The sequence below is a fragment of the Homalodisca vitripennis genome, chromosome 8, assembly GCF_021130785.1.
Source record: "Homalodisca vitripennis isolate AUS2020 chromosome 8, UT_GWSS_2.1, whole genome shotgun sequence".
In the NCBI taxonomy this organism is placed as follows: domain Eukaryota; kingdom Metazoa; phylum Arthropoda; class Insecta; order Hemiptera; family Cicadellidae; genus Homalodisca; species Homalodisca vitripennis.
The window spans coordinates 67,850,785-67,872,010 of record NC_060214.1 but is presented as its reverse complement, the minus strand read 5'-3'; the positions used below and the strand labels follow the sequence as shown (position 1 = coordinate 67,872,010).

At 32.3% G+C, this 21,226-nt stretch overlaps 2 protein-coding genes across 3 annotated transcripts in view; one reads left to right on the top strand and one right to left on the bottom strand.

The window, feature by feature from the left end:
• Positions 1-4,286: 4,286 nt before the first annotated feature.
• Positions 4,287-15,206, bottom strand: LOC124368212 (neuferricin-like). The gene is made up of 5 exons (XM_046825487.1): positions 15,168-15,206; positions 14,746-14,803; positions 12,241-12,381; positions 8,382-8,568; positions 4,287-6,587 (listed from the first exon to the last, which is right to left on the bottom strand). Exons 1-5 carry the CDS (start codon positions 15,204-15,206, stop codon positions 6,389-6,391), a joined length of 624 nt encoding a protein of 207 aa, XP_046681443.1. The 3' UTR covers positions 4,287-6,388.
• Positions 15,207-19,709: 4,503 nt separating this feature from the next.
• LOC124367673 (gametogenetin-binding protein 2-like) overlaps positions 19,710-21,226 on the top strand; it is a 35,412-nt gene continuing 33,895 nt past the window's right edge. For both annotated transcript variants that reach the window (XM_046824689.1, XM_046824687.1), the window contains exon 1: positions 19,710-19,921. In XM_046824689.1, the coding sequence (XP_046680645.1) occupies positions 19,835-19,921 (87 nt within the window). In that variant the 5' untranslated portion in view covers positions 19,710-19,834. The remainder of the gene's footprint in view (positions 19,922-21,226) is intronic.

Here is a 21,226-nt window from a genome sequence, read left to right as displayed (position 1 = left end):
TATTTATAGTAGGATGGTGTAAGAGTTAATAATACAAAATGTTTGAATAGAAAAAATAAACTTTATTTGTGTATAAAAATTATTCTTAGTATAACAATTTAATCAAATATTAAATTAACATGAATGAACATAACAAATATACATGTAGTGCATAAAACAAACAATTTTGTATTTTTCAAACACAATAATGGAAACTTGTAACAATATTAATTATTTGTAAGAATAACTTAATATAGAAATATATCTACCTAGTAAATGCACCCTTTGCAGTCAGATAAAATACATCATTATCACAAAATGAATATAAAAAATGAATATGAAATGAATAATATTCATATATAAAATGAATGAAATAAATACCTACATATAATGTCAATAATAAAGATTTTCCATACAAAAAAATGTCTAGTCTTTCATTAGAAAAGTAAAGGAAATTGTTTGGAATGTCAAATAAGAGAGTGGGGATGATGCCGTATCTTATAAATTTAGAAAAAAAATCTTATTATATGATAGCTAAACTTGGGACAAAAATACTATTATAAAGGAAAGCATCAATCAATTCATCGCACTAATATTACACTGATCTAGAAAAATAGTAGGCTAATAACTTTTGGTTATGAAGAAAATGTCATACTATTAAATGTTGTCTTGGAAATACAGTTGAAACTGCGTTAGTTTCCCATCGCAAAATTAGATGTGATTCAACATTTAACAGTATGAGCCGTGTGGCCCTTCCTAACTCTATGGCAGAGTTAGTGAAGCCAAATGGACTTTTATACTATGTTAAAGAGCCAGTAAGAGCGGAATTTGATAGCATTATAGCAGGTATGAGATCACAGGTTCATCAACTGAAGCAGTTTCACTGTCATTGATTTTGTATCATCTTGTAAATGTGGATTATACCTTCCAGTTGAACCTACACTGGGTACAGTAAAACCCAATGTGTCACTTATATCTTGACAACTGTGTGGATGTCCAGGAGCGGCACATCACTAACCTCGGATGTTGAGATATTGGAATGGAAGGGTGGATCAATGTCTAGTCTACTTTGGGGGATGCCTGTTTGAGTGTTAAAGGTTGTTTTTAACCTGGATATTAGGGAATGTTGACTGGAGAGGCTAGAACAAAGCTACCTTCCCTTCTTCCTAGGTGACAGGACTGAGCTAGCGCACATCCTATCCCTCCTGATGGGATATCAAGAGGAGGCGGCCCCTTCCCACAATCTTACCCATCCTAATTGGCATTTCATGAGAAATGAAATTAATTGATCACTTCTGTGAAAAACTAAGTTGTGTTTTTATACAGTAAGAGTTGGCTTTTAAATCTGGTCTATCAGACAACTTTAATCTTATCATCAGACCAGTTGAACATCGCTCAAGGATGAAATTACCTCAATATGAACTTATAGGTTTAAGCTAAGACCGAATGAAGGTGGGTGGAGATATTCATTTGAATTTAATAATAAAGGCTCCTTTGCACCAGTAGGGCTTTTCATTTTCCATTCCCAATCATATCTTGTGCACTGTGATATGTATATTATATATATATATATATATATATATATATATATATTCCTCTTACATTATACCCTTTTTCTTTTTCTTTCTCTTAGGACAAGAAGCTTAGGACCTTTGCGCTGCTTCCGGAGTGACAGGATATTCTGGATGGGTAAGGTTGGGGGTAGGGGCTGCCTCCTATCGAGATCCATGAGGAAGAATTTAGGGCACTAATCTCTAAGTCATGTTTTCCCGGAAGAAGGGGAAGCCAGCTCTGAACCAGCCCCTCTAGTCAAAGCAGGTAGGGTGTGGCACATCTCTGCTGGGTATACATTATACCCTTCCAATCCTCACCATTTGCCCAGAAACTGATGTATTGCCTATTTTAAACACATTATCATCTGAAAAACTGGTTAAAGGGTTAGTACTGTATAAGACAGAAAATATTGGCCTATGTAAGTGAATCAAATGTGGTAAAGGTGCAATTTCACCATTCCTCCTGTTAGTCTACTCATTAAGTGCTTTCCAGTGCAAAAATATACATTTGATACCACCATTGTTATGTACAAACTATAACTAGCTTAACATTACATTTATAACTAGACAACAAAATACTATATCTAGGCTAAAATTAATATTGCGTTGATTTATACTTTTGTTACACACTAAAAGTAAACTGTATTTAAAAATTTGGAATGTTTGTATTTAACTAAACATTACAATATTATGTGAACAATTATTGTTTTTGTGAAACTAAAACCATTATTTTTATTTAATGGCTGGTTATCTTTATTTTGTATTTCATCCATGTTATACAGTGTTGTTAAGCAAAGAAATCCAGAATTAAGGAAACAGCATTATGATTTCATTGCTCGTAAATAAATGGAACAGTTTTGAGCAGCTAATTTTATCTTGAGAAAAAATCTCACACATTTTGTTTGCATTAAAATGAAAATAACCTAATATAGTCTACCCAGTTAACTCACATATAGTGACTTAACTGATGATTCATATCTTTTTCTTAAGTTATGAGCGCTAGTCATGGTACCTAGTTTCTGATTGTCTGAGGGTTTATACTGCAGTACTAATATCAGCTGCCAAAATAAATTCATATGGCTATTTATTACTTACGTTCCCTACAGTCTTTGTGTTGAGTTAAAACTGTTTGCATGATCTATCCACATTGCCACTTTCATTCATGTTAATTAAATTTATTAAAAACTGTGTTTATGATACTCAGAGATTCAGTTTTCTTAGACAATCAATGTTTTATGTTTATGATGTAAATAAACCTAAAACAATTGCAAAAAAATGTTTACAAATCAAAGTAAGTGCATAATTTAACCCTTTGAGTGCCATGGTATTTTCCGAAGGCATATGCATAAAGTGCCACGCTGTTTTTCGCATATTTGTAAGCTTTTGGGAAAAAGGCTGTTGTAAAATAACTACCAAACAGATTTCCATCACTTTGTTGTTGTTTTTTTTTTCTTATTAAATGCAGAATATGATACATATCGTTAAATATAAAATTTGATTTATAAAAATATAAACATTTTAGTATTTATTAAAAAAGTTTTTTACTTTTGTATAAAAAAGTTAAGTTTCGACCTAATTTGTGTGTATAAGGTATTTTTAAGATTTTTTTCTTTATATACCATGATAAAGGCCATATGATTCTAAATAAACCTATGTGTAATATCTTATTCTAGAATTTTAAAAACATGGCATTGTATGTATTAACAAAATGCTGCCAAGTACCGACATTTTATAAACTGTACTTCATTTGTCAGAGTTTAGAAATTACTTAGTAAAGATGTAGTTTTCCCAATAAATCTAATAAAACATTAATACAACACAAATAAATATTATTAGTACATTTAGAAACAAATACTTGCTAACATATTTACATAAAAGTTTACATTTACTAAATAATAACCCTAATAATATGTACACTGAAAATTCACGTTTTTCGCTTGAACACAGCTCAAATCATACATTACTTTTGTAAAGAAATACAGTAAAATACTGTATAAGTTACTATTTTATTTTGTATTTACTCAAATGCTTAGTTATCGGCACATAAACAACAAGAAAGGCCGTTACGCAACACGGTACTCGTCCGCTACATCGCGTGACTGGAAGAGAGAATTATCGTACAGGTACTTATCACAGCCCACTATTTTTGGAAGAGTTTTCCTTATCAGAGATCAAAATAAACTTCATTATACGTTCCTTCTTCCATAATGAATCGAAAAATACTCGATGAGTCATACTTCCTATCTCCAAATCGTCTCCAAATAGACACACGAATGACCTGACATTTTCGAATAATGAAACGTTGTTCTTATAGTTTTTTTATTTAATTGATTGTCATAATAACTTGTAAATTCCAAGATAGGTTAAATAAAGTCAGTTGTTTTTAATATTGTAATTTATTTTGTCCCCGATAAGGAAAACTCGTCCAAAAATAGTGGCTTCTTGATAATTACCCAAACAACATAAGTTTCACAGATAAAATAGTAGAGAAACAACATAAAACTCGTATTTATTGATAGTTTGGAACCTATTGAATACAGCCGTCTGATTATTTGGCCAAAATAATCTTGTACTATATAAAATATTATCGAAATACGAAACGTCAAAATTGGCGACGCTGGCACTTTATGCACTTTTCGTACCGTCAAAATTAGCGACGCTGTGGCACTCAAAGGGTTAAAATTTGCAATAATACATAATACTGTTATAAATCACACACTAAAATATAAATATTGAATGATGATGGGTTAGTTGTTAAAAAAAAACTGTGACGCTAGTTTCTCACAAGTAGCCCATTTTGACTGAATAATACTTATCTGACTAAAAAATAGGTATTTTTAATTCAGCGTTTTTGCAAATAGTACATCAAAGTAAGTAGTTCAATGACAAGTTTACTGTTGAAAATCTTTATATGTATCACGACAAACATTTTTTTATTCCAACCCTTGTTTTATTACAACTGGAAAAAGCATAAAACATGCTACAAAATTACACTTCTCCCAGCTCTATAGGTCAATAGGAGAGCTCCTAGAGCAAAAAGCCTGTTAATGTCTTTTTTGCAAGTTGGTATTTTTCTTAATCTCAGCACTCATTATAAGTACATACACCAAATGTTAGCAAAATCTAAAATGGTGAGGTAAATTGAGGGAGTTGAATGGGGCCCATAATTCATTCTACATGAACTTCTCAAAATCAAAACGTGAATCTGAAATTTTTATTAGAAATCTTCCATCAGTTCTCAATGTATTATGTTACAATATGATAATTATATGAGTTGGTAAGAAGACAACATGATAAATTGGGAATCACATTTCTTTAAAAGGAAATTAATCAAGGCGTCATACATTGAATTACCAATCAGTCAACCATTAGTCGAAATTGGGCCATTTTGGTTACCAGTTCTAAAAAATGAATTATCAATGAAATCTAAAGTATCATACAGGTTGGAAGGAAGAAATCAGATTGCATATCTCAAAATTTAGAGTTATTGACTTCTAGAATCACTGTACGATGACAAACATTTTTTTCGTAAAAATCCAGTTTCTTTCACAATCCTTCCATTGTCAGAAAACCAACTTTAACCGTGGAGGTTAACCTGTATAAGCCCAAGGGATCCATATCAACCCTCTGCTTGTACAACAGTACAATAGAGTAACTGCTTATCTCCTCCAGATTCTGGGTATATATAGGTTATTGCTATAAGCTGATAAACACAGGACTGCAAATCGGTCCACTCAATGCCTAATGCTTATGGTCCTGCCTCTCATTTAATAGACATTTAACAACTATAGCCACTGGATGGTCAATGAAATGAAATTTGGCTTTATTAGAGGCAAAGTTAGGACTATGAAGTCCTCTCTTCCACTTAACCTCAAATCAACATATAAAGTTGAAGACTTGTGCAACAGTTTCAAAATATTAACCACATTCTGGTACAATTACATCAATCATTACAAAGCAATACTACGTATTAAAGTATTTATACTTTATTGAATCTGATGATATCTTGCTTAAAACTAGTTGAGTAGTACAGCCATAAAATTGGTTTGTATTACTTATCACTTTCACTGCTGCCTCCTAATTTGACAACTTTCTTACACTGCCACCCGTTTTAATGATTTTTAAATAAATATAATGTTTTAAACAATTATAAGAAAACCATGGGACTTACATTTTTTCTCTTTCTCTTTCTTTGCAAATGCTCATGCAAGAATATTTTCAAACAGAAAGTCTTGTTTTAAAACTTAAAAACATATGTTTTTTGTAAAAAATAAAAAGTTTACCAAAAAATCAACCAGACGACGAATTAGCAGAACAACAACAAACGGCCGACGTGACACAACACCAAGTTAGTAAGCAAACCACTTTTTTCCGATATTCCAGGTGACTGCCAACAACATTTCAGAGATCCATAGAGAAAGAAATAAAACCATGGAAATAGCAAATGAGTCTCAATGTTGAAGTTCAAATACGTTTAAATGCATTTTTATTACTGTAAAATTCAGCACTGTCAAAAGACGACGGCAGTCTATAGAATTCCATGTGCGACGTCAAATGACGTTGTCGGCAGTGAAAATATTAATAGTTGAAAGTAGTTATGATGCTGGGCAGAAGCATATTTGATTTTGTTTCATATAATTTGCTATAATTTTGAAGACTTTTAATAACAGTTTTTAATAATGCCACTGATCAAGCCTTCCAGATAGGTAATTATGATATAATGCATTGCTGAATAATGCATGTGTGTTCACAAATAACACATTGTGTCTTTAAGAGACAGATCTCTGAAATTATCTTATATGGTACTATTTATACAAATACTATGCAAGTTTCCCCAATTGCAGCAGTTCTGTTTTTCAATGATGAACATAACAGCTGGTAGATTTAGGATGGCAATCTTCGTATTCTTCGAGATTCCCTGAGCGAACTTTTCCAGTTTCAGGGGCAATGACCTGAGACTGCTCTGAAATATTTATACAAGCACACCTGAATGTGTCTGCACCTGGTTCATACAGTTTGCGAGGAACTCCAACCCAATCTCTCTCCACTCCCCCACTGAAATACATAAACAACTTTATATATAATACTGTAATTTCAAGTTTCTTGATTTTTTGTTTGTTTGTAACATAAACATTTAAATAGTATGTGAACAAACATTAGGTGAAGATCCATAGGGGTATTTTCTTGCCCAATCGATCCTATTGTATCAATAGCAAAATGTGACCGATGGGTTCACATAAATAAAAATGGCAGATTTCCTTAAAAGATTTTTCTTCTCAGGATGCAGTATTTTTGTTACATACTAGAGAAAGAACGAAAGGTTAAATCACAGACTGAACATCATTGTACAGATGTTCTTCTATATCCACTGTGAACTGATAAAAAAAACCAAACCTTCAGTGAACTATCCGATATTATCTTGTGATAAAGTAATAAGTTATATACTATTCATTTTCGCCAAGTAGGTACTGTCTGTTTATAAAAATAATTTATTTTCTATAGATAAACTATACACACTATACTCCTGTACACACTGTACAAATTTCACATATTTATCCTCAGTCATTTGCTATTTGTACCTGATTACCTGACTTTAATTGCCTCCTTTAAATGCCAGTAATTTCACGAGAAGTGATCAAACAAAATGTGTCTACTTTTTCTGTATTTAGGGAAGTTATATTTTAGGGCTATGAAATTAACGTAAACATATTTACCAAACCCAAAATTAATTGCACCACCTTAATATCTTCAGATGTAGTGTAGTGGCTAAAACTATAAGTAGAAGGTTATGTTGGGTAGGATATGTATTTGAAGAAAAGAAGGAAAAGTTGTAAACGAAACATGGGCAGGATATCCAACAGGAACGAGGTCCTGTGGAAGACCCAAGAAACAATGGAAGGAGGTAGAGAGGTATCTAAGGAAACTGATAGGAGTGGAACAGGGTCCTGTAGACCAGGAGACATGGGGCAGGTATTCCAGCTTGGGTACAGGGTGACCAGACGCAAACTCCTAAAAGGAGGACTTATGGGGGTGAAAAGGAGGACAATATTAAATATTCTTAAACTTTGTGAAAAACATTATCTATACATTATTATAAAAACACACATTATAAATGAGTACTGTATTGCTTGTGATGCAAATAAAAAACTCGAATTGGATTTTTTTACTTATAAATCCAAAAATAAAAGGAATTCATATTATTAAAGTGTATAATGATGGATAACAGTATATTTTTAGGCTATTATTTTGTACGTGGCATAAGATTTAATTAATTATTATTATCAGTATTTTTCTCTTTAATAATTATAACTGATTTGAACAAAAATGTTAAAAATAATATTTGTACAATAATTGGAAATAATTTATTTCATTTATTCATTACATTATTAGTAAGCTATACCCATAGACATATATGAGATATTATTACTATAACAGAAAAATAATATATGATGTATTATTAAAAAATTAGTCTATCACTCATAATACATGAATAGGAAATAAGGGGTAGTAGTGTCAGAGCAGTTGAGCGGATAGAAGCAACACTGAGTCACTGAGTCGAAAACACTCAACATACAACTGAATCTAACAGCAGTTCACAAGCCATGGCATTACGTGTGCCCTGCAATAATGTTTCATGGCCTGTCTTCGGGACTTCAGAAATCGGAAGAATATTTTAACGTGATGCTACTATTTTTGAACATTTAAATGTTCGCTAAGAAGCCAGATATTTTCACCTAAGGCCGGACGTCTGGTCACCCTTCTTGGGTATCCATGGCAATGGGCGTGAGTACGTACAGTTGACCCTTGTTAGCCTACATTTTAACGAAAACATTACTCTGGTAAAATTACCTTCGTTTAGAGCACCAGACTCTACTTCCCTCCTCTGGAGTCCACTCCACATTGCAAGGGGGAAACATCAGCTTGTACCTGTTTTTGTCTTTCTCATCCCTCTCGGCCTCTTCTATACGAAGTTGGACTCTATGGTAGTATGCTGTAGGGATACCATGTTCATTGTAAAATCTCCCAACCACCTTTCCTGTTAGAACAAATTTTGTACCAATATATCAGTTACGGCTATAGAAATATGTACTTTATCACAAAATTTTATAATATTAATCAAACCAATGTTTATGACATTCAGTTAAATTTATCCTAATAATTATATACAAGGAACATGATGTTGAAATGTCGTTACAAAAAGTAGTGCCTGAATGATTTGTAGCATATCATTTGGCCTATTCCACAATTTTAATGCACTTGTTAACCGTGACATAAAGAACCAGTGATATAACACATCAGTAAATGAGGGTGCATATTACCTAAAATATTATGGTGGAGAAAGAAAAGAAAAATGGAGAAGGGGTGGCATACCAGTAGTGACAGAATTTTGTTAATTTGCTACAGGGAAATATTTTTTTTAAGCCAACTCACATGTGTCAGTTTCTTATTGTTCAATATGTCAATACACCATTGATTTTAACATAAAAGGAGTTTTAACTGATCTCTACACCACATGCATGTTTGAATTGTTTATTGTTTATGTGATATCAAGTTACACTAAACTTAAAATGAGTACTAGTAGTTACCCACGGATTCGCACACAATGTAAATATTTTTAAACAGGTACACCATGAGCATATTCTTTTTAAATAGCACTCCGAACAATCAATGGAGCCTCGAAGACAAGAATGAAACTTTTTAGAAAATACCTCTCAAATTTTCTAATTTCTTTCCAATATTTCATGAAATGCTCCAGTGATTTCAGCAATAATTGAATTATTTTAGGCTAGCATGAGAAGTTTCAACCATTCATCGAACTGTGAATTGTTCTGGCAATCCACTTTTCCTGGAGGTACTTAGCAAACCGCGGTTCTTTAACATCTGTGAAAAAGAACTCCGAGCCCAAATGGTTCACTTTTCATTCCATTCAAACAAAATGCTCCCATTACGACCATCTGGAAATGATGATTTATACAAGCTTTTTATTTTGACAAACATCAAACCAGGTTTGGTAAAATCCAAGGAGGGGACATCTAGTTCACCATATTGTAGAGTGGGAAAATGCTAGTAGCCACTTTGGATAGCCACAGTCAGTACCGAACTGAAGCAATTCTTCTTGACCACTGGTGAACCTCATCATTGTCATGACATTCCAGGTGACGTTCCTTCCTCTTCTTCATTCTTCTATGGGGCGGCCTACTGCCATGCACTTAAACCTCAAGGGCCTTTTGCACACCCTGGAAGCACACCATGAGGCCTACCAGTCTATGATTTCAGCAGTTCCACAAACCGCCGAAAATAACCTATCAGGTCCTCCTGGGGAAATTCACCACCCTTGTCCAAACTACCAAAGATGGCATACCGCTCCCTTCAGGTGACATTACTAGTGATGACATATGTAGAATGTTTGGGGACAGTTTCACTGAGATTGGATTCCAAAAGCCATAAAACAAGGAAGCAAAAGTTACTTCCAGCTTCTTCCAGGTTTAAATGGTAGTCTTCATATTTAACACAACTGTCAGATTGACTGTGTCAGCATTAAAAATACTAAGTATAATATAAAATACTAAATATTTACATATTATACGCACAAATTATACACATACAAGAGGCGGAGGTCAGATTAAGCCACTCCTGGTGGAATTACCACTATACACTTCTAGTGTTAACAGGCTGAATTTATTGGACCGCTCTGTCACGAGGGAACACACTTGTGTTTTTATTTCAATCATAGGATAAAAGCACTATACAAGGAACCACCAGAGAGTGCAGTTGGCGGCGACCAATAGAATGGACTGGCCTGCGCGACGTTGCCACACAACTGCCGCTGCCGCCCGGCACGGCTGGCGCATTGTGGCTGATAAACCGCTGCGCTGTCACAACTAACACTGATACTGAACATTTAAAACTTATCAGTATAATTGAAAAACAATATTTAAAATGTGTTGACAGCTATATTATATTTAAATTACTTGTATAGTTTATTAACGTTATTACAAACTAACTATCGATTAAAACAAACAAATCGTTCCGTCAGTTAGTCAGAGTAAAGTACTTGCTTATTTCCATACGATACAACAATCTTTTCAGTGATTTTAAACGATTACTAAACACACACAAAATTAATATACATGTTGCTTATATTGGACACTGCATGACGTGTTGCTTCATTTAAAATAATTAAAAAAAATATAACAATATAATCAATTTTAAAATTATAGAACAATTATATTTTTAAAATTTGAATTAATCCAATTTTCCACTAAACAGCTTTTAGGGCCTACTATTTTAAAATGAAATACGTTAAAAAGCATGATTTACTTAATAATATTCTTACCTTTGCACTTGTATATTATTTATTCGCTCTCAGGCGGCAATATCGTAGCCAAAACCTCGGAGTCTTCTTCATTTTCACGGAATATTAACGGGAAATTAACGTTTTTGGGGTATTTTTATGTTTTCTTTTTAATTTATATTTCGGCTAAAGATTTTAATCCTACGATCTTCGTATATGAGTAATATAATACAATAATTTATTTCAATCCATTTAACTCAACATGGAAATAAGCTACAGAGATGTACTTTTTTTTTTAAATGACATTTTGTAATACGTAGTTAATTAATTCAAGACAGCTCTAACATTTCTTTCGAGCGTAACGGTTAAGTATTTTAAGAACGCTGGACACGCGCGGCTTGTGGTTACAGCGGGGAACAAGTTTGGCAACGTCGCTTAGTTCTCTTTGGCCGCTCCAACGTCACGGGCAAAATAGGCTCCTCCCTCAACTGCACTCTCTTGTGGGTTTTTGTATAGAACATCTCATAAAACCTTACCCTCGCACTCAACATAAAAATCCAAACATAAAGAAAAGAAAGCGTCACAAGGAAAAATTTAGTGATGACAAAATATCCCACGTCAAGCATTATTGTCATTGTCAAAGACATATTGGGGTCAACAGCTCCTCAGCTGCAAGAGCTTTATACCAAGCCATGAGATGCATAAAGAGAATGGCCAGGAATTATTCCACCAATATGATAACTTATAAACCGAACATTTTCTTGCTCATCCATCCCCTCTTCCCATGTCATCAGATAAAACTCTTCCGAGTCCATTCTCACCTTGGGTTTTTCCAAGTGCAAATCTCATCTCATCCGAATCCAATCTTCAATGGTGAACACGCGGACTGATGTTTGTTGTAGAAGTTCTAAGACAGTTTGAACACTTGGGGAAGAAGCAGTTGATGGAAAAAAACTGATCCACTGCGAGGCACTTCCAAATCATTATTTTCTGATCCATAACAGGGGTGACTGATAAACGAGAAAAGCCTTCGAGAATGGCCTGGAAGACACCAACCCGGGGCTTAGCCTACTGTTTCAGCCTACATTGCTTTCAGTCATGACTGAAACACACTAATAGGAACAGGTTCAACATAGTCATCAGTCCCCGCCCAGTGCAAGTAAGGACATGTTTAGGCAAGAACAGAAACTGCTCCATCAAGACACTTAATATTTGCAATTCTTTAAGCTCTAAGATAGTTTTTGAACAATGTATTGGATTCTAATTCTTACAATAGAAAGCATATGATTGATTAATGTTCAAAATATATTCAAATACATTCAGTCGGAATTAAAAATATTGAATATTGACCGAACAGACACTCTTAACCTCAGAACTAATTTAGATACAAGAATCAACACATGTGTAAGTGACCTTTAAAAATGTATTCCTTTTGATAAAACTTGAGCCAATCACTTAAACTGCGTAGCTCTTGTAAGCTTAAATCTTCAACATCGTCAGTAAGGCCACTCTCTGTAAAATCTCCAGTAACAAATGCTCGACTCCCATCTCGCCCTAAAACAGAGTCAAGAGTTAGCAACAGCTACAAATATTACATAGGGTGAAACTTCTTCATATTTTTGAAATTCAACATAAAGTTTGGTAATTTTAAAACTACACTAAGTCTATTACTGTTCCATAATTAAAAACAGTAAGTCCTATACTGAATGTGGGGATATTTTCTTTTTACTTTTGAATAACATTTGGTTAGCCAATTAATAGTATTATGTTTTAATTAATAGAGCTGAAAGCCAAGGATTAAAGCTAGTTGATAAGAAAATCAGTAGGTTTACCTTGAAAACCATCTTCTAGGGTCCATTAATTTGAAAGAACACATAATAGTACACATATTTAGAAATTTTCAATTGCACTGCAATCTTCCTCAACAAGTAGAGAGAATTCTAGTTACCTGCCCACTTTGGTTGTACAGTCAATATGGAAAGCAAGGTTGTCAATTCACTTTTTATCTAGGCACCTTTATCAGTGTAGAGACAATGGTTGAGAAAAATTACAGTGAAATTAAAAATGTGTAAATTTATGTACTATTGTGCTCTTTAAAATTAGTTGACCTTAGAAGATACATTTCAAAGTGAGCTTGTTGATTTTCTAATCAACTAGCATGTAAGTTAATAGTATTAGATTATGTTGTTTGCAAACTAGACCAAAATCATTCTTTATTGCAGTAAAACAATTGACAAAATTGTATTGTAAACGTTATTTCATGATATCGATTAAAAAATCTATAAACAACATCTATCTTAATTAATAGGCACAGTCTTAATTAATATTCCACATATTAAAGTGTGAAACTAATAATAATAAATAAATAATAACAAATAATAGTAAAATTCTAGATTTCATCCCAGCGGTCCATTGTAAACTCATCAACAGAGTAAAACGTCTTTGACAACAAAGTGTCTTAGTTGAGATTTGAATTGTTTGGGTTCATTGGTTTGTTTAAGATCTACAGAAAGGTTAAACCTGTGCAACTTCATTACTGGCTTTAGCCATAAAAAACGTTAAGAATTCAATTACTTTTACTGTACAATACATAAATATTATTATTTACAACAGGTTTTCAGCTTAATAACTATTATAAAAAAATAAATATTTATGGACACAGCTCACAGGATTTAAATGATTAGGTGTACGTGCTGATTTTTTAAAAATCGTAACATTTAAAACTTCCTATTACATTGGAACATCAACGTCTCCTGGTTTAAAAACAACAAATGATGAATATACACACTAATTTTAAAAATACCATGTTCAATTAAAAACGTAATTATTTAGTTTTGGTTAAAACACAATCTTTGTACATGCCTGATGAAAAACATGATTCACTCGGATTACAAATAGTAGAACTAGTTGATAGTTAATCCATTATTAATATAACACACACACACTCGATAAACCACAGTACACGATAGTTAATGAAGCACTGGACCACAGCCACGGAGTGCTCAGATAAGAGATACATCATCAGTTGCAGCTACAGATAACATTGAAATTTAAAGATATTGAGACACAGAGCACACAATCAGAACAAAATTTCAAAATTATATTATCTATGAATATACCTCCTAAAACCATGTTATTTGTCATTTGCATCCCTTATAACCATATATAGTTTTGATCAGATTACCAAGCAGAATATGTTAATAACATCAAAATTTTTATTGGCAACTCCAGCGTTATCTTCACTAATACTAAAATTTAATGTAAAAACACTACACATTATACTATAAATCAAATTTATTACCTGTGAATGCATGGTATGTTTCACCATAACCATAATATTTTCTTGCTTTAGACACATCAAAAACGTTACCTAGTATTGCTAAATACAATAATTTACTCTCCTTTCCAGTGAACTTCTGCAACATTTCTTTAGTGAAAACTGTATTGAGAAGATCCTCATTGGATGATTTATCTTTATTTGTTGTGAATGATGTAAAGATTCCTTCTGATAGAAATTTACTTAAATTATCCACGTTTATAGATGGTGCAACTTCATGAAATAAACTCAAAATTTGATTATATATTGTGAAATCCCTTAATATTATTATCATTGGTATCACTGACACAACTAAAGTAAACAAAGCGTATTTTAGTATCATGTTTAACAGATTTTAAATTCTTTATTGATAAAATTAGAGGGATTTCAGAATTTATTTCACTTGAAAAGTACTACAAAAACTATTAGTGCCAATTCATAAACGCTAGGGAAAACTAGATTTATACTAAATGTAAATTGTGTATTGAGACGATTTAAATTTTTATAAACCAATTTGAAGTTAATAATAATACCTAAAATATTAAGAATCTATTGTCATGTTCATATTATTATAGTTGTGACAGTGACACACTAAGACTTACAGAATTTGAGGGTTAGGTTTATTTGTTTGTAGGTTTGTTGTGAACATGATGATTGTTCCTACGATATTAATTTTTTTCTCATAGTCAGATTTGATATAACAGGCTTCAAAGTATGCCATGCCACTTATTTTTGTAATTTTATTAAACATTTGGTCTTGACAGTTATGTTCAAAGTTTGACGCATAGTACTTTGCAGCAATTTCCTATCGTTGACCTGGCAATAATAATTTTATTCATTTCATATGCAAAAAGTAATTTGAGTATTAGTGTGCTAGCAGGTATGCTCAATTATGTATAATTATACATAGACAAATTTTTGTTGAAAATTGTATTGAATCTGTGAAATCTTTAAGAGTAGTGGACTGTATTAAAGAAATATAAAAATACTTTAAAACGAGTATTTTTGTGGAAGTAGCACAAACTTTCGTTGAGACTGGGACTTGCCGGAGGGTACGCGCCATTTCCTGGTAGGTAGGATTGTCCTGGAGTCCATTAAAAAACTCACGTTGTAAATTAATTCTTTAAAAAGTTCAATATAGAAATGCAAATATAAAAAATAAAATATTATGACACTTTAATAAGAATGTAAGCGTTAGGTAAGCGTGCTATGTACATGGAAGACGGAGCTGGAATCTCCGATTTGACTTGATAAGACATTAAAGGTGCTTCTGGTAGGTTTGTAGAAAACAATTGTTGTTTAATTATGGCGACAGATAGCGTGATCAGTAATAATTGGAACGCATAAGTTAGACCGGAGCTGTAAAGATTTATTTGAAATGTATGATGTGATATGGGTCGATTTGTAAAGAAAATTTTAAGATTAAAAATAAGAAATATATACAAATAATACCGATAAACGGCACGGAATCAATGAGCTGGGATGTTTAGTCGATTCAAAAGCGGGGTCAATAATATATCCATGATGTATGGATGTCTTTTATGATTATGTTATTTTCACATAAAATTAAACTACAAAAGATAACGCTTAAAAAATAATTAATACTTTAACAGTTGAGTTATTAGCTGCTAAACAAATGTTATTAGAAATTTATATCAATCTAATAATGGAAATGTAAGATATGTGATGTAATGCATTGTTTCTCGACAGGAGTGTGGTTTAATTAGAAGTATTATTTTATTTTCTATTAACTTCAAATTTTCGATGTTCATTTTTTTCAACTGCTATTCCAAGGCTTGTAATTAACCATGCAGAGTTGATATCAGCTAATACGAAAATAATGTTCACTATTTGTTGGTGTAAAACCAATTTCCTTAAAGTAGTATTACACAATATAGGTAATGTTCGACATAAGTATTCTGAAGACTATAGCAGCGTAGTCGTATATATACAGGGGTGTTGAAAAGTCTTGAAAAGGTCTAATATCTTCTATACTTAAAAACGTACAAACATACAACTTTCTACAGTGACACAGGGCATAAAATTGAACTTTTTGATCCAACCAGTAACTCATTGCCACCTTAGGAGGATGGCCAGTAAGGAGTCGGACTCATTGGAAAAAACTTAAATGTAGCTTAGGTCGATGTGCATACAATGGTTTAAAATGTTAAAGGTATTAATTAGTAGAATATCATGTCACAAATTAAACTTCAACAAACTTTAACTTGGTTAGTCCAAAACAAAATGGTGACGCTCCAAAGTTTCAATACTGATCTAATGTGCAAGTTCAAGAATTGCTTAATTTTATTGTAACCATATCAGATAAAGCTACAACATTTCACTCATGATTATTGTACATAAACACCTACTTTAAAATGTATTCAGTGTCCTGCCATTCTTCTATGGGAACGGTCTTCGAGGAGTCAGTAGAAAATGTTTAATGTAAGCATAGCTTACAACGCATAATTTAAAAAGTCTAGTCAAGCAAAGAATTATGCGGCATTTCAAAAGCTTTATCCGTTACAAAATGGTGGCATTTCAAATATTTTTAAAGTAAACAGTAAATTTGGCAGAAAATTCAGGAAGTTGCTTTAATTAATTTTATTTTACTGTACCGTTTTACTGGCACATGAGGGGTTAGCTTTGAAATTTAAATTTTTGTGAAGGTTCAGAAAGGAAAACGAAAATCTTCTGAAATAGATAAAGTTAAAACTAAAATAAAACTTCTTCTTGAAAATAATTACTGGATTTAAAATGAAAATAAAAACTTCTTGATAACTTTTAAATTCAAACTTGTAATTATTTTCGTCACTCAAAAAATGTACAAAGTTCTTACAGCTTGTCTTTTATTCAATTTTCAAAATTCAAAACTGTCACACTCTAATTTGATCTGGCAATTCTTCACTTTAATTTATCTTCAAAATTCAATTTTATTTTGTTACTAATTTTCTTTACTTTACTTTAAATATTAGTTCTTTTAAGTGTTAGAGAAATAAAGAATTCTTCAGTGTTAGAGAATTAAAATTGCTGAAAGCATCTGTAACAACCACAAAACACTTTTAGTATGTTTACATAAAATTTTATATGCATGTGCTCACTGCACTAACAAGTTTTATATTGCACAGATCAAAATGACAAGTTCCTAAATTCCCATTAAGTTTAATTTTTACAATATTTCTTTCCCCAAAATTATTCAAAATAATTAAGAATGAATATTGACTGGACTCCAGTTAAAAAGTTCACTTACACAGTTCGATGACGATTAGCAAGAATAACTCTAAACACTTTCAAAGACTTTACTCGTTACTGCTACTACTGATCAACTGAGACGGGAGGTACGGCACGTCTACCTCACCCCACCTCTCAATTTCGTTATCAAACACTCCCATCTGCGATGCGCGCCTCGCTGATAGAAACCTCCTTTGTACTGCTGTCCAGTCCTTATCATTCTTCTGGGCCTACTCCTTCCACCGGTAATCCAGTTACCCCAGAATTACAATTTAATACAATTGGTACATTACATTAACAATTTTTAGTAGTTAGTAACAATAGCAACACAAAGTCCCCTACCTAGTTTGCTATAAGAGGTGATCAAATTGTTTCCCCTCGACTCCTTGGCAATAGCCCAGTCCATGATAAAATGCTGACAACGCGTTGTTTATTGAATCTTGTGAAAAACGCGTAGCTTCTTTAACAATACGGTGTCTTAGCTGTAGCAAGTCTTGCGGTTTGGTTCGGTAAACTTGATTTTTCAAATGGCCCCAGAAAAAGTAATCAAGAGAGGATAAATCCAGAGATCGTGCCAGCCATTCTACTATGCCTTTTCTACCGATCCATTTACCGAGGAATACATGTTTTTTAAGCTCCATGGTCTAAACCAAAGTGAGGAGGTGCTCCATTTTGGAACCAGCGAGTCTTCCAAAGCTATCACCAGCAATATTCTGAAAGGCATGAATTATATAGTTTCGAAGCATTGCTAAATATTGATTAGAGTTTAAATTTCTTTCAATAAAAAAGTTCCTATCACCTGGCCTCCGAAAATTCATGCAAATTTAATCTGTTTTATATCGTAGTTAATATATGATTATTTTAAATTCAAATTTACCTAAACCTAATTTTACATTTCACGCGATTTTTTTTACTGTCTAAGTTCAAAAGTGTGAAATAAACTCCCCGATGACATTAAAAATAGTAAAAGTGTATACCTATTCAGAAAGAGGGTTAAGCTATGGTTAACCGAATTTGAATGCATTGAATGATTCAGTTATTAAAACACAGGTTTAATTCATTTGCAATTCAGAAATTTATGTTTAGATATTTTTAATTTTATTTGATTGTTAACAAAGGTTAGAAAAAAAGCTGCTGGGCTTTGGGAAAATCTATAAATAGGGGTGATATCTCGAGAATGAATTGAGCTATAAGTTGAACTTAAACATTTATATATTTTAATAACCGTTAAGACAACTTTACTATTATGTATAGGTATCTACGTGTGTGTCTGTCACCACTGAGTGCCTGAAGAACAAATTGAGCTATGCGTGTTAAATTTTGAATTTCGCTTGATTTCTACATAGACAACGTTGAGATTGGTGTTGGGAATGTCTCTCTATGGGATTTGCCTGAGCATTTACGGATAATCTAATTATATGAACGATTGAGAAATAATAAGAAATATTTCATTTGTGGATTTAATTATTGCCTGAAACTTCATTTTTAAATTGACAAAAATGCATTCTTCACGGTGAATTTGCAAGTATGGTGCAAATCCATCCATGGGATGTGACTTGTCACTGTAGCCTTAATGAAGACAATTACGCAGCAGGTAGACAATAATTCTCATCTGTCTGGCTGAGGACCGTAAACAATTTCTTTATATCTGATCATATGGCTGTCTGTTTGCAGAACATTTAAAGAATACATGAGCCATATACTTGAATAATTATCGCATGCAACTTCACCAAAGCCTGTTATGCGAAATGTTGTCTCGTTTGCTCGTATACCTAGTATAGTTTGTACTGCAAATCATAATATTGTATTGATTTGCTAGTAAACTTTTAAAATACGTTCTTAAGATATATATATTTTTAGCTAATATTAACATATTTGAGTTGGGTTTTCATGGTTAAAAATGTAATTGGCTTATGCAAATAATGCAAACTATTTATTCTAATCAGATGAGCTATCAAAAAATGTTCAAGAAGATTTTAATGAAATTAAATGTGTATTATTTATGTAATAAATTTGAATTTCAATGAAGTAATTTTTCTTATTTTAAATTAATAAAATACCATAGCAAAATGTGTACTAATTCTATTAACTTTGCGAAAAAAATGTTTAACTCCTCGACACATTTAACGTTTATATTTATGATTAATAATGGGCTCCGTAATGAAAATTCAAGAAACCTATATTTGAAATTGTAATAGTATGAAATAATTTATCTTTACGTACATGAACATTTAAAACATACACTTCAGATACTGTATACGGTTTAATTGTTGTTTTCTCTTTGTCTAGAGAAATTTAGAGAGAAAAGTGAACCAGAAGATGTGTATTGAAATGAAAAACTAATACAGTTAGCAGTGAAACACGTAGAAATAGAAATGTTCTCGGTCGTAAGTTTTCTCCTTTACTTTGGAAAGTGATCAGTGGTTTCAGTTTTATAATTCAGTGTTAAGGTGTTTTTAAACGATGGCAAAGTTAGTTGATGTATACCGAAATGATGAACAGAAGTTGGGTAGAAGACAACTTCCTTTGCAAATAGACGAAACTCTCACGGTAAGTAGGCCTGTTCACGAGCCCAGAACGGGTAGGTGGGTCCTCCAACTGAGATTGCAGTTTCTAGTTTTAACATGAAACATTAACTTTTTATCATATCTTTTCACATTTTGGTTATTTTATGTTAATTAAAATTTTATAAAAATCACAAATCTTTGTTCATTTAAAAAATTACCCTCAATTATGCTAAAATTCAGATATTTTCAGTAGACCTACTTTTAAAGATAGGGTAGTCTCTTACTTGGCAGTTTATTATAAACTTACACTTTAGTTAGGCTTACTTTTCGGCTAGGTCTAGACATTGTTTTATAGTATTGTAGTGTTAAAAATTTGATTTTACTTATCTTTCCATCTGTGAGAAGTCTAGATTAAGTGCCTTTAATTTAAATATAGTTTTAACATAGCTTACAATTGGCCTAAGTGTAAATTGACAGTATTTATGGGAAAGGGGTTTGACCCATTCAATGTCATTTCCAAAATATTCCATAGGTTCTACCTAAGTCATATTTTAACTATTGATGGGAGATACTGTTATTTGTCAATAACCTATTATCAAAATAATGTAATTTACTAATTATAAACTGGTTATTTAAAATTTTCACTGCACAATACAATTATTGTTTAGTAAACTAAACGTAAATAACTCACTACAATGTAATATTTAGATTAGTAGACTAGCCGGGTAGGGTCCAATAAGCGGACCCAGTTTTTTATATCGAAGAATATAATCATCGATACCTAATATTCGCATATCGAATCATAGACTATCAATCGATATGAAAGTAATAACAATCATATGTTTAAATTAAAATGTGAATTTAATGATAACAAATAATAAATGAACATAACCAAAATCAGGGAAACTCATAACTTTAACTAAATGAAACAGAACGAAAACGTTTTTACTAAAGTTGTGTCCACCATTACCTTCTTTTTTTTGCATCTGAAGACGACCATGTTAGCTCCTCTAACAGTTACATTTGTTACCTTTCCACAAATATCACATAATGGATTCTTAGGTACTAACCCAACATCTTGAAGCCATAAAAAACATATTTTATCGTCTTTTAAAGCAATTTCGTGAAGCTTCCTAAGATTGACGGCCATTTTAATACACAATGTTACGTGAAATTTAAAATATTACCTTGTATTATTTGAAAGTGTTTACAGCTGTTCATATAGATTATTTAAGTTGTTAAAAATAATTCATCAGTATCGATTGATTATATCGATGGTTATGATTAAGTAATATCGTTTGCCAATTTCGATATAAAAAACCGGGTCCGCTTATTGGACCGTACCCGA